The sequence below is a fragment of the Panicum virgatum genome, chromosome 6N (assembly GCF_016808335.1).
Source record: "Panicum virgatum strain AP13 chromosome 6N, P.virgatum_v5, whole genome shotgun sequence".
Classification (NCBI taxonomy): domain Eukaryota; kingdom Viridiplantae; phylum Streptophyta; class Magnoliopsida; order Poales; family Poaceae; genus Panicum; species Panicum virgatum.
This window is the reverse complement of record NC_053150.1, coordinates 3,488,461-3,502,910: the sequence shown is the minus strand read 5'-3', so window position 1 is coordinate 3,502,910 and position 14,450 is coordinate 3,488,461. Positions and strand designations below refer to the sequence as shown.

Genomic DNA, 14,450 nt, shown 5'->3' with positions numbered 1-14,450 from the left:
GCAGGTCCTGAACTCGGGAATAGCTGATGTGTTTGCGGAGGACGACGACCTACGGATGGGAGTCAGCTCGGCGACGTGGCTCCATGCTGGGCGTCCGATCCCCATCTGATGGCCTGGGTGACAGTGGCCATGGCTGTCAGGTGATCAATTTATCTCCTCTTCTCTTTGAATCTAAGGCCCCGATTGGTTCGCTAACGCAACTTGCGCTATAAAAAAGAATCTTGCATGCATAGAGTACTAAAGCAAAAAATTTCACAGATGAGTGTAACTTTTCGAGACGAATCTAATGAGCTAAGTTCCACCTTGATTGGCTACAGTAATGATACAGTAATCATTCTCTAATCGTACGGTCAAAAACCTCATTAGATTCATCTCGCGAAGTAGCACAGGAGTTATGTAGTTAGTTTCGTAAACTGACTTTATTTAATATCTCTAATTAATTATCAAAATTGTCTATAGTAGCTTGTGCTACTAAACAAAACAGGACCTAGTACTTAGCTTCGAGAAACTGATGCATACTTTTCGCTTTAATTTCTTTCACAAGTTCAGTTCAGTGTATGGCTGAGTTTGTATGGTTGTGAGTTGGCGTTGATTATATTTCGTCAGAGATAACATTGTACTGGACAGAAGCATAACATGGACATGCCTGCTGGTGAAAGCGACCTGCCTATTTAGCTCGTTTCTTTGCTTCTTCAAGTTGCTTGTAGCTCAACTCATCAGCTGGATGAGATGGCGACCGTTTGTTTGATCAGATCCAGTATCCACCGTTGACTTGACCCTCGCTGATAACATTGTTAACCTAACTCCGAAACTCCGTTACCCTTTTTCTATTCCGTTTGTGAAAATGAAGTGTTCTGCTGGTCTACAGATTGGTCTACAGATACAACCTCCATTTTTAAATACATAATGTTTAAGACCAGTTATTTAGCAAAAAACAAATGAACTACCTAGCTTGTCCCGAGTGTTATATATATTTTTTTAAAAAAAGAGGGAGTAATTTATAGAACAAGTAATTTTTCTTTTTCTACGTTGAACACACGGACCAGGACACATGGTGAGAGCTCCACTGATTATATTTCCACGAAATTTACAGTTTGATTGACGAAATTTGGGAGTTTTCATCTTCTATGATTGTTTATCTTGCTTGAAAGGATGATAAGTTATGCAGCTTCCTGACAACACTACAGTAGTATTATATTGTAAAAATGGACCAAGTTGCTGGTCAAAACGTAGCCAGAAATAAAAGCCGAGGCCCAGCCAGTTGTGCTCTGATAGAGCCATAGAAAACTCAGCATGCTTGCCCCATGGCACGAGGCGTAGCTGAATAGTAACGGCTCACTATTGGAGCTCAGTGTGCTTGCCTTTGATAGATAATTACTCATGCTCATGCTTGCTTTTTCCATGACTAGTAGTAGTACTAGTTTGTACTCAGTCAAGCCTGCCATTTACTCTTGGGCGGCAAAAGACTGTTGTGCATAGTAGCCGCTTCAAGTTGTAGCATGGTAGCAGTAGATGACTATACATGTAATAGTTATGGCTGCATTGTACTGTAGAGCCATGCCTTGTAAATTCTCACTTTGACCAGTGTGTCTATAAAGAGGAGAGCAGTTGCAGCTCAGAGTCTTAAGTAGCTCCACTTCGTGTGCTCTTCCTGAGTCCTTTTTCTTCTTCTCATCTTCTTCCTCCACCTGCAACCAAGAGTGTGTTGTGTGTGTGAGGGAGTGCCAACAAGTGGTATTCAGAGCTTAAGTGTTCGAGCTTGGTGGCCATGGCTTCCCTGGATCGTGAGCATGGGCGCGGGCGTTCTCAGGTGCGTGGCCGTGGGCGCCAGACGACGTACGTCGTGAAGAAGACGGTGCGGGACGTCGGCGGCGTGCAGTACCCCATACTCACTCGCATGAACTACGCCGAGTGGGTGTTGCTGATGAAGGTGATGCTCAAGGCGAGGCGCCTGTGGGCAGCGGTGACCGTGGGCACCGCTGACGAAGAAGACGACCAGTCGGCCATGGAGACCAGTACGTCGTCCCACTCGGCGCCAAGGACTCCGCCAAGGAGGAGTGGGAGAGCCTGGAGACGATGCGGCTCGGCGGCGACCGCGTGCGTAAGGCGAAGGCACAGCAGCTCCGGCGGGAGTACGAGGCTATCGCGTTCCGCGATGGTGAGGCCATCGAGGACTTCGCGCTGCGGCTCACATCTCTGGTGAGCCAGCTAGCGCAGGTCGGCGTCGACATCGGCGAAGAGGAAGCGGTGGCGAAGTATCTCCGCTTCGTGCCACCGCGATTCGCATAGATTGTGCTCTCGATCGAGACACTGCTCGACATGAGCACACTTTCGATCGAGGAAGTCACCGGGCGGCTCAAGGCGGTCGAGGACCGCGCGGAGGCCCCCGCCCGCACGACTGCCGGCGGCCAGCTACTGCTCACGGAGGAGCAGTGGGCAGCGCTCCTGCGCGAGAGGAAGCAGGGGGAGGGCTCCTCTGTTTTGCGCAGTGGCGGCGGAGGCGGCACGCGCGGTAGGCCACGGCGGAGGGCGCCGGCAAGGACGGCGGAGGTCGTGCCGCCGACAAGGATTGTTGCCGCAATTGCGGCAAGATCGGGCACTGGGCCTGCGACTGCAAGGTGTCGCGGCGCCAGGAGCGGGCGCACCTCACCCAGGATGACGAGGAAGAGCCTGCGCTGCTCATGGCGCAGGTTTGCGCCATCAACACCGAGGCAGAGGACCGCAGCGGGCGCGTCGAGCTCGACGAGCCGCGTGCGCGGGTCAACCTCGGGTGGGCGGAGGAGGAGGTAGAGGAGCAGTGGTACCTCGACACTGGCGCGAGCAACCACATGACCGGGAACCACGCGGCCTTCTCCGAGCTCGACACTGGAGTCGTCGGCACCATGAAGTTCGGGGACAACTCCGGCGTCGACATCCAGGGGCGCGGCACCGTCGTGTTCCAGTGCAACAATGGCGAGCACAAGGCGCTGACGGATGTGTACTACATCCCCAAGCTCCGGAGCAACATCGTCAGCATTTGGCAGCAAGACGAGCGAGGCTGCCAGGTGCTGATCGACGGTGGCGTGCTCCGGATCAGGGACCGCGAGCGGAAGCTGCTCGCCAAGGTCGAGCGCGGCAGGAATCGCCTCTACACCTTGGCGCTGCGCGTTGCGCGCCCGGTGTGCTTGGCGGCAGGGTGCGACGATACGGCGTGGCGCTGGCACGCGCTTCGGCCATTTGAGCTTCGATGCTCTAGCCATCATGGCGCGGCAAGGCATGGTGCGAGGGCTGCCACTGATCGAGCATGCCGGCGAGCTGTGCGACAGCTGCCTTGCCAGGAAGCAGAGGAGGCTGCCGTTCCCCAAGAAGGCGAGCTACCGCACTGGCGACACCCTCGAGCTCGTCCACGGCGACCTCTGCGGGCCAATCACGCCAGCAACTAATGGCGGACGACGCTATTTCCTGCTCCTGGTGGACGACTGCAGTCGCTACATGTGGCTGCACCTGCTATCGAGCAAGGACGAAGCGCCAGCGGTGATCAAGGAGTTCCAGGGGCAGGTGGAGACGGAGACGGGGAAGAAGCTATGCGTGCTGCGGACGGATCACGGCGGCGAGTTCACCTCGGTCGAGTTCGCCCTCTACTGCGCGGGACAGGGCGTTGAACGCCACCTCACGGTGCCGTACTCGCCGCAGCAGAACGACATCATGGAGAGGAGCAATCAGATGGTGGTCGGCATGGCGAGGAGCATGCTCAAGGCCAAGAGGATGCTGGCAGCGTTCTGGGGCGAGGCGGTGAGCACGGCGGTGTTCATCCTGAACAACGCACCCACCAAGAGCTTGGAGGGCACGACGCCATTCGAGGCCTGGCATGGGAGGAAGCCGGACGTGTCCTTCCTCAGGACATTCGGCTGCGTCGGGCACGTGAAGAAGACGAAGCCCAACCTCGCCAAGCTAGAAGACAGGAGCACTCCCATGGTGTTCCTAGGGTACGAGCGCGGGAGCAAGGCTTATTGGCTCTACGACCCGGCCAGCAACAAGGTGGTCGTGTTCCGCGATGTCGTCTTCGACGAGGTGGCGTGCTGGGGCTGGGAGTCCAGCGATGGGGAAGCGATGCTAGGCGGCCTGAGCAGCTCTTTCACCATCGAGCACATCGTGTACTCTGATGCGGGAGAGCTGGCTCATGACGAAGGGGAAGCAGCACCCTCGAGGAAGTCGCAGGGGACACCCTCGAGAGCGGCACAGGGGGCACCCTCGAGCGAGTCGCAGGGGGCACCCTCGAGAGCGGCACAGGGGGCACCCTCGAGCGAGTCGCAGGGGGCACCCTCGAGCGAGGCGCAGGGGGCACCCTCGAGCGAGGCGCTGGTGACACCCTCGAGAGCGGGGCAGGGGACTCCGATCTCCGCCGCAATGAGCACCGTTTCGTTGATTCGCTTCGTCACGCCTCCGCCGAGCGCCTCCCTGAACATTGATGCCGATTACTCCGGCGAGCCACTCCGATTCCGTCTGGTGGATGACATCATTGGCATGGGGAGTCTGCCCGGGCTGGCGGCCCATGTGCTGGACGACCTCGAGCTGCATCTGGGCAGCGCAGAGGAGCCACCAAACTTCGCCGCAGCAGAACAGGAGGCACGCTGGCGGGCGGCGATGTTGGAGGAGATGGCGGCGGTGGAGAAGAACCGCACGTGAGAGTTGGTGGATCCACCGGCCGGTTGCCGGCCAATTGGGCTCAAGTGGGTGTTCAAGGTGAAGCGGAACGAGCGCGGCGAGGTGGTGCGGCACAAGGCGCGGCTCGTTGCCAAGGGATTCGTGCAGCGCGATGGCATCGACTTCGAGGAAGTCTTTAGGCCGGTGGCGTGCATGGAGTCCGTGCGCTTGTTGTTGGCGCTGGCGGCGGAGAGGTGCTGGAAGGTCCATCACCTGGACGTGAAATCGGCATTCCTCAACGGAGAGCTCGGCGAGGAGGTGTACGTGCAGCAGCCGCCGGGATTTGTCATCGCCGGTGAGGAGCACAGGGTGCTCCGCTTGCGCAAGGCCCTGTACGGGCCGCGTCAGGCACCGCGCGCATGGAACATCAAGCTCGACGCCAGCCTCGCGTCGCTCGGCTTCACCAAGTGCGCCACCGAGCACGCCCTCTACACACGGCGGTCGAAGGGAGGCCTGGTGATCGTCGGCGTGTACGTCGACGACCTCATCGTCACCGGAGCTGAGCAGCGGGACATCGACGTGTTCAAGGTGAAGATGAAGTCGATGTTCCGCATGTCAGACCTCGGTCTGCTCACCTACTACCTCGGCATTGAGGTGGAGCAGACCGGGAATGCCATCACGCTCCGCCAGAGCGCCTACACGAGGAAGCTGCTGGAGCGGAGCGGATTGGGCGAGTGCAGGGTGTGCCAGACGCCCATGGAGGAGAAGGTGAAGCTGTCAAAGGACAGCACTGCTCCCTTAGTGGACGCCACGAGCTACTGGAGCATCGTCGGCGCACTGCGTTACCTCACGCACACGCGGCCGGACATTGGGTTCATCGTGGGGTACGTGAGCCGGTTCATAGCGGAGCCGCGGGAGGATCACCTCGCCACGGTCAAGTATCTGCTCAGCTATGTGGCAGGGACGCGCGACTACGGGCTCGTCTACCCAAGGAGGAGCAGAGGAGAGATGGAGCTAATTGGGTTCAGCGACAACGACATGGCGGGTGATGTTGATGGACGAAGGAGCACGACTGGTGTGCTCTTCTTCCTTGGAGCGTGCCCGATCTCCTGGCAATCGATGAAACAGAAGGTTGTCGCACTGAGCACTTGTGAGGCAGAGTACATTGCGGCGACGACAACATATTGCCAGGGAGTTTGGCTGGGGCGGCTGCTGGCAGAGCTCACTGGAGAAGAAGCTCGGGCACCCGTCCTGATGGTGGACAACTAGTCCGCCATCGCCTTAGCAAAGAACCCCGTCCACCACGACTGGAGCAAGCACATCGACACCAAGTATCACTTCATCCGTGATTGCATCGATGGTGGACAGATCAGACTTGAGTATGTCGACACAGCTCGACAGCTCGGGGATATCCTCACCAAACCACTTGGGCGCATTCGACTCACAGAGTTGAGGACCAAGATTGGAGTTGAGGAGATCAAGCAAGAGTAGTGCAATTAGGGGAAGAATTGATAGATAATTACCCATGCTCATGCTTTGCTTTTTCCATGCCTAGTAGTAGTAGTATCACTAGCTTGTACTCAGTCAAGCCTGCCATTTACTCTTGGGCGGCAAAGGACTGTTGTGCATAGTAGCCGCTGCAAGTTGCAGCATGGTAGCATTAGATGGCTGTACATATAATAGTCATGGCTGCATTGTACTGTAGAGCCATGCCTTGTAAATTCTCACTTTGACCGGTGTGTCTATAAAGAGGAGAGCAGCTGCAGCTCAGAGTCTTAACCAGCTCCACTTCGTGTGCTCTTCCTGAGTCCTTCTTCTTCCTCTCATCTTCTTCCTCCACCTGCAAGCAAGAGTGTGTTGTGTGTGTGAGGGAATGCCAACAGCCTTAGGTCCTGTTTGGGGTAGCTGGAGCTTTTCCAAAAGTTGCTAGTCTGAGAAGCTCACTGGCTGGTCCGAAAAGCTGCTGGTCTGAGAATCTGCTGGCCTGATAAGCTAGTCTGTTTGGCAACCCAGCTTTTGGATGGCTGGCTGCTGAGCTGAGTGGAAAGTCTGAAATACCCTCTGATGTAATGAATGCCTGATTACTTGTGAACCATGATTATTCATCTAAACAGCTTGGTTAATACTATTTATATTATTTTTTGATAGCTTAAAATTTAATATTTCATATTGAAACAAGGTATTAAATAGTAAAATTAGTTTATATATTCGTACTATTTCAATTGTTTCATTGAGCTTACACAAAAGCACATCCGAAGCATGACTAGCATTTTTCAAGCCATACAAAATACCGAAGGGCTACTATTTACATACAAAATGAGTTGTGCACCATCACAACTTATCTACTCTCTATCTGCCATCAAGGAGTTCGCAATGAAATCACGAAATGCACACATATCAACATCATCTGATGATGGACCACTGATATGCACTTGTAATCTCTGGCACTTGTATTCATCGGACGATTCAATCTCTGGCATGTATTCTTCATCCTCATCACACATTTGAAACAGCTCGTCACTTAAAGCGCTATCACGAATAAAGTTATGAAGTGACATGCATGCAATGATGATCTTCTTTTGCTTCTCAACCGGGAAACTTGGCATATGTAAAAGAACTCGCCATTTCATTTTCAGCACCCCAAAAGAACGTTCAATCACATTGTGAAGAGAGGAGTGAGCATGGTTAAAAACCTCTTTGAGACCACTTGGCAAAAAATCTGGCAAAATTTTTTGTTGCATATGCATCCCATACTGCTTTTGGTGTCTTCACCTTGCTTTGTCCATCTATACTATCAAAATTACTCAACAATATGCAATATACAACTACTCAGACCTATACATCTACCTATGCTCATCCAATTTTCAGCCATGAACTAATTAAATTCAAACCCTATGCATAAATCCCTAACTAGTGTGGGATGGGAGCTATGCTTACCGTGGCTGCACGGAGCGAGGCCGCCGGGCGGAGCTGCTACACGGCGCAGCAGGGGAGTGCCGGGACTGGCGGACGGGGAGTAGGGACCGGATCTGGACTGCGGTGCCCAGCGTGGGGTGCCGCTCGGTGCAGAAACGGAGGGGAGCGAGTGACCGTTGCCGGGGAGAGGGGCGGGCGGCGCTCCGGAGCAGGCGGCGCTCGGGAGCGGGCGCCGCTCGGGAGGGGCCCACCGTCGCCAGGGAGAGGGGTAGGCGGCGCTCGGGAGCGGGCGCCGCTCGATAGGGGGTCGGACGCGAGACAGGGATGGGATGGTGGGGAATTGGGATTTTTTTGTTATATACCAGTGGCAGAAGCGGGTAATTTTATGGAAACCTTATGGGGAGGTTGATAATCTTCAAGCGCATAAGCTCGGGAAGCTCCTCTCGCCGAGCTTTTAGTCGCTAGGCAAAAAATGGGTTTCTGCATTTGCTCACTGGTGGGAGAATCAAGTCTGTTTGGGGGAGCTTTTAGTTTTTCCAGCTAGTTGGACTAGCAGAAGCTGCATGAAGCTCCCCCAAACACGGCCTTAATTAGAATATAAACATCCCAATGACATATGTATATGATAACTCAAAACCATGTCGTGGTTCAAGACATTAACAGAACCAAGGCATGTCACGGATCATCATGAGCTTGGATCTAGATCTGAATTCAATCATCAGTGATATTACCGTTTTTTTTTGGCACGGCATAAAACTCGCATTAGGTGTTATAATCAGTTCCCCGGGCAAATTACACTGCATGATGATGTCAATTTCCCTTATCATGCCAAAAAGATGAATTTTTATGGTACAAGATAAAAAAGTTAATGATGGCCTGAGACATGCTGAGCTCTGTTAACTATGGCTAATGGCTTAAACCATGGTAGTCATGGTAGAACTTGTATGTCTTGAGACTCTTGACCCTCAAAATGATCTGCCGCAGCCCTCCAATGGGTGCCAGTATCATCAGTAGCACTCCAATAAAAATGCACGTCTGAAGAACATGTACAACGCAGAGAAAAACGAAAAGGTTAAACAGAGCCATTCTATTGAAGAAAAAAAAGAAGTTAGCCTGGGCAGTTAGATCAATCTATTCTTACCCAGTTGGTGAACCATGAGAGGCTGAATCTTTTCGTCTTGCAGATTATGAGCCACATGATGCAGGGAAGCTGGCAGAAGCAAGTACAATTTGGTCAGCTACTCAGCTCAGATGGCAAAAGTCTGAACCTGATTAACCATTGCAAGAAAGTACTGGACAGTGGGTAGCAGAACAAAATGGGTAGATGGATCCGTAGGAGCTTACGAAGTAAGTTGTCGGTGCGAAGGCAAATCCACCGAAGAAACTGAGCAATTCACTGAAGAAGGGGAAGGTCATGGCTACGAACATTGTGAACGCTGCACAGGTTGCATCTGACTATCAGTCTCGTTTGCACAGTAGATTGGTGAGCAGACCTTTAGAATTTTCAGTTTTCAGGCAGAGGCATTACCAACGTAGACAGTCCGGGAAATCAGACGGAGCCTCAGGTTTGGAGTGAACCAAAACTTCCTCACTAGCACCGTCTCTATCATGTCGAATACCGGCATCGCATAGACCTGCGCCACCAACCACACTTAGACGCAGAGCTAGTTCAGATCAGTGTTCAAGCTACCGGTTTAGTATTTAACAAAAAAAATTCAGAGGGGCCCGGTACGCCGAAATTTCGGCTATAATTTTTGAAATGTTACTAAATTTTCACTAAAATTCGAAACACTAGACGAATTTGGGCCGAAAAATTAATGGTAGTATGGTACTACTACATGTAAGTATGTATATTATTTGTACCTGGTAGCTGCCAACGACATGAACGACGACCATCATGTTGGCGACGGCGATGAGCCACTTGGGTTTGTTTAGGGCGATGAGGATGTTCTCATCGACTTGGTTGCCGAAGGCCCAGTAGCCGGCGAGCGCAACAGGGAAGTAGCACGCGGCGATGATGATGTAGGCGACGACGACGCCCTTCCACATGGGCTTCTTCGACGGCTTCTCCGGCGTCGACGGGATGGTGGCCTGGATCTCCAGCACCACGTTGTGCCCGGCGTATGTGAACGCCACGTCCCCTAGTCCCCCCAAGAAGTCGAACACCTTGCCGGGCGTCGTCGTTGCACGAAGGCTGTAGTCCACCTCTACTGAATTTGTCTTGTGATGATTTGCTGATGCGACCCATGCGATCGTCGAGTAACTGGCACGGATCATAGTGTCCAAGAAGTCAGCAATCTTGTTTCGAGATCTACACTTGTGTAGTTTTGGGAAATTCGCCGGACGTGCTACAGTAGAATGGGGCAGAAACTGTACCTGACTGACATCACGGCTGCGATGAGGGAGATGCTGGAGATGGAGTGGAAGTTGGGGAGCTGGGAGAGTACGAACTGGACGGAGGCGAAGATCATGATGAAATAGGGGAGCTTGATGTTGTTGCACCTGCCATGGCAGACCAGGTCGTGGAACTTCTGCTGGGACTGGCCGCCGGTCACCATGTAGACGATGTTCAGGCCGACCTCCACCACCAGCTGCTGCGGCACGACGATCCAGAGGCCCAGCTTCTCGCCGAACGCGTGCTGCCCGAGTTCGTGGTACCGGTCGAACCGCTTGCCCGGCACCATCTCGTGCATCTCCACCATCTGCCACAGCGTGTACACCGTGATGATCCACGACAGGACCAGCACCGTGATGCCAATCCCCCTGCGAATTGTGAAAGAAAAAAAAAATCAAAGAAGACGAACCAATGAACTCGTGTTCGTTCATGAGAAACGTCGATCGTTACTGATGACGACTAGACTGATCGCCATGGAAGATAGAGTGTACTAGCTATTGAGACGGACCAGCCGAGCTCGGACATGGCGAAGGGAAGGCTAAGCACGCCGGCGCCGACCATGGCGGTGACATTGTGGAAGGCGGCGTACCACCACTTGGCGTTCCTCCTCGAGTTGATCGCACGCCAGTTCTCGACCGGCCTCTCCGGCGCGCTCCAGCTGCCTTCCTGTGAGTCCGTACGCCCTTTGCTGGGCGCAAGAGCAAGGCTGGCGAGCTGCAGAGTTTGGTTGGTGAGCACGGACACAAGCAACAAAAGGATGCCGACATCGCCGGCAAACATGGCAGGAAACTGAAGCGAAGGTGGCCGTGCCTTGTCCGGAGAGTAGTCGTCGAGCTGCTGCATCTCCATGGCAGCCAGCAGGACTGCAGGAGCGCCTCGACCTCGACGATGATGCCACTGAGCTTTCAGCAATGGGGAAGGAGCGGAGGCGGCAGACCGTGCAAGCGCTCTTCTTCTTTATAGAGGTAACTAGGCGTATAGCCCGCACATTTGCGTAGTTAGTATTAAAATTCAAAAATTACTATTTTTTAAAAAATTATAATATTTGTTACCATACACCCTGTTTATTATTGTAAATTATGTCTTATTATTGGTTAAAACAATTCAAAATATAATCTAACTATAATAACAATTTGATTTGATGAACTTTAATAATATTATGCATATAATTATTCTTATTTTCGTTTTATTTTGTTTGATTGTTGTTAGCTTTTGCTTTTTTAATAGTATATGTTTGTAACTGGTATTTTATGTTTAATTTTTCATAATGGCATTGGTGGGTGATTTTTAATCAGACACAGGGGTATTTTAGGCTAATTTTATCATAATGACAGTGGTGGATAATTTTTATTTTTCTATTTTTCTTCGATTAATGTGAGAATTTTTAAGCTTTGAGAGCGAACGTGGAGGCTCCGTTTGTTGGTTAAATAATAAGATAATAGATGAAAATGAGTCAAAGCTCCAGCTCAGCTGAAGCGTTCGCGGATGACGACCAGGGTAGCTGGCTCGGGGCGTCCTGCGTGGCTCGATGCCGGGCGTCCGATGGCCATCGAATGGCCAGGATGTGAGCGGCCATTGCTATCAGGCGGTCGATTTCACCTTTTGTTTGAATCTCCTAGGTAGTTGGTACTTTCTTGCAGCATTTTGCTTACTTTCTTGAATTCCATATATAGAACTTTCATGTAAATAGGACAAGAAAATTTTGGAAACAGATGTAGAAATTTGTGCGGATCACGGCGCGCACATGAAAAATCATACATGTCTTCTCACGAAGTACGCGTTAATATGTGCGCAAGTGCTTCTTTCAGCGGTAGGTGATGTGTCCCATTGATAACCTTGGTCATCAATCTTATTTAAGATTCCCCGACCGGTCCGGTCTCTCATAGAACTTTTATAGAATATATGGTGTGCATAGGCATGTTCATAGACAGGTGGTATGGTCTATGGTACGTACGTGACTGTGTGTACTGTGTTCAAAAAAACTCTTCATGTGTGCCACACTCACACATCCTTTTCATTTTTTATTGTTCAGAAAGTTAAGATTCCGATCTTCTTTGCAGATGAAAGCGACCTTGTCTTGGTCTAGTTTCCTAGCAGCTTCACTTGTTCAACCTTGCTTGTCATTCAGCTGAATGAAATAGTGACAGTTTTTGTTTGAGGCAATGAAACAGTGACAGTTGGTCTGTACTATGTCTCCAGAGATGATCCAGTATCTGCATCCGAATTTGCCAGGAGACTTCCGGTTGCAGCAGATTAGTCCCCTTTTTTTTTTGACGGGAACTACGGCGGAACCCATTGGACCAGCCTGAACCATGCCATTAAATCGAAAAAGATACATAGTTAATGGAGGTACAGATTAGTCCCTTTCATGCTAACAACCACTGGACTTGGACAGTTAGACTCACAGTTGGCCTCTTGCTATTGTGTTCTGTAAGAATTGCTAACAACAACTGGACGGCCTGCAGGAATTAGTCCCCTGGACCATGCAGGTCTTGGTAAACGGTGGTAGAGCCGTAGAGAGTCCGGTTCTATTGATTACTTTCAAAGAAAATGACAGGTTTGATTAGTGAAATAATTTTGGACTTTTCACCCCTGATCAGATCTTAACCATGCTTAAAAATAGAATAACTCTGATGTAAAACTGGTCATCTGTATGGCGTGTGTTGTGTGACATCTTTAATGTACCATCTCTACAAGATGGCCACGTTGCTGAGCGAAATGTTGATAGAAATAACTATGGACCGGCCTGTTGAGCCCCCTATGGACGTTTTGTTGACACAGGGAGGTCATCGACGACTGGACGTTCTTCTTTTTTACCTAGAAAGATATTGCCTCCAGCATGTATTAATAAGAAGAGAATTGACGGATGACTAGATGGTGACAATCATGTATACAGAGACACAGACGCTCACACACGTGTATGCATATTAAGCCCACTAAGAACACGTGAACGTACATCATATCCTCAAATTTTTTTAGATTACACAATACAACTTAGACACTCACAATGCACGTATACTCACCTCTATAAATATATGTACACAAATTCTACCTCTATGAGCATCTTCGAAGATTGAGCTGGCAAATCCTAAAGATTGACGAAGTCACCATAGGTGCCTCGTTGTCGACGGAAACGTCGCGTACCACTAAAAGCACAACACTGTTAAATCCTAGAAAATTCGCTCCCACATGGAGTCGAACCCAGGACCTGAGGTGCTACTGAAACTCTTTCGCATCTAGACTACATGCCCTCACATCCTTAATCAATTATGAGCATCTTTGAAAGATGGAAAGTAGCATATCTGGAGATTAATAAAGTCATCATAGATGCCTTAATGTTGATGTACATTTAGCTATGTCTAAAAAATAATTAGTAAAGAGATTGTCTATTCCACATCGGTAGACGTCAGATCATACGGCGCCCCATTTTGAACCATATGCCCCGCCCAAAATTCCCCCAATGCTTCATCATCCGGTGCTGAAGAGAGTTCTCCAAAAATCTTTTGGAGATTTTTGAGAGTTCTCCAGATCAATCACATTGATCCGCTGCGTTAATTCAATGCCCAGTAGATTATCCGATGCTGAAGAGTTCCCAACTCCAAGCTTTGACATCATTTCTGGTGGATTGTTTAGCGCTTAGTCCGTTGCACCAGAATATAGTACTGGATCACCCGAATTGAGTTTTAATTCCAGCGTTTGATCTATTAATCTGCTGCTCACAAAATGATACTAGCAGATCATCCTGTGCCTTGGATTTTATTCAGTTATTTGGACGTGCTAAAATTATTCTATTTCTGATTTTTTTTACTATGACTTTGTTTTGCTATAACTTGTATCACTTGATTTGGATGGTCTTGGAGTTATTTGGACTTCATCTGTGGAACCTAAAAGGCTAAAAATATTCACTATTAAATTTGTTAGTCCTAATTATATTGCAATGAGTAAATTGAACTCCAAGTCCCCAAATTTGTCCCACAGTTTCATCTAGGTTTCCCAAACTTGTCCCGCAGTTCCATCTACGTCCTCAAACTTTCAAATTATTCATTTGGCACTACACCAAACTAGAATTGTCTTGGCAGCCAAAAACCACCAAGAAAAGTGCCAAAATTTCTAAGAATATGATCCTTGGCGGCTGGCCGCCAAGATAATTGCGAATGAAGTAGGTAATCATTAAAATTGCGAATGCGCCAAGAAATTGTTACAACCACCAAGGATATTACTTTCCAAGTTGTCGACAGCCAAGAAAACACACCATTTTCTTGGCGGCTCGGCCAAACAGCCAAGAAAAAGCACCGTTTCCTTGGCGGCTGATGAAACAGCCAAGGAAATACACATTTTTCTTGGTGGCTCACAAAAATAGCCAAGAAAATACATTGTTTTGGTTGTTCGTTGTTACCGGTAAGGAAAAATTATATTTCTGGGTGGCTGAATTGCGACCGCCAAGAAAAATCTAGGCCGCCAAGGTAAATCCGGATTAGTGTAATGCTGGTCCATTCCAGGTCCCAAACGCATCACG

At 50.2% G+C, this 14,450-nt stretch overlaps 1 protein-coding gene across 1 annotated transcript; it reads right to left on the bottom strand.

Moving 5' to 3' along the window:
• Positions 1-8,245: 8,245 nt before the first annotated feature.
• Positions 8,246-10,854, bottom strand: LOC120677594 (lysine histidine transporter 2-like). The gene is made up of 8 exons (XM_039958748.1): positions 10,745-10,854; positions 10,443-10,648; positions 9,916-10,302; positions 9,403-9,802; positions 9,068-9,173; positions 8,884-8,975; positions 8,681-8,749; positions 8,246-8,574 (listed from the first exon to the last, which is right to left on the bottom strand). The coding sequence occupies exons 1-8, from the start codon at positions 10,781-10,783 to the stop codon at positions 8,446-8,448; spliced, it is 1,428 nt and encodes a 475-aa protein (XP_039814682.1). The 5' UTR covers positions 10,784-10,854; the 3' UTR covers positions 8,246-8,445.
• Positions 10,855-14,450: the final 3,596 nt, after the last annotated feature.

Coding starts and splice junctions, on each gene's coding strand:
- LOC120677594 (XM_039958748.1), bottom strand. CDS start 10,783: ATGGAGATGCAGCAGCTCGACGACTACTCTCCGGACAAG. Junction 8,976..9,067: donor TTCCCGGACTGTCTACGTTG/GTAATGCCTCTG, acceptor CAACCTGTGCAG/CGTTCACAATGTTCGTAGCC. Junction 8,750..8,883: donor TCGCACCGACAACTTACTTC/GTAAGCTCCTAC, acceptor TGCTTCTGCCAG/CTTCCCTGCATCATGTGGCT.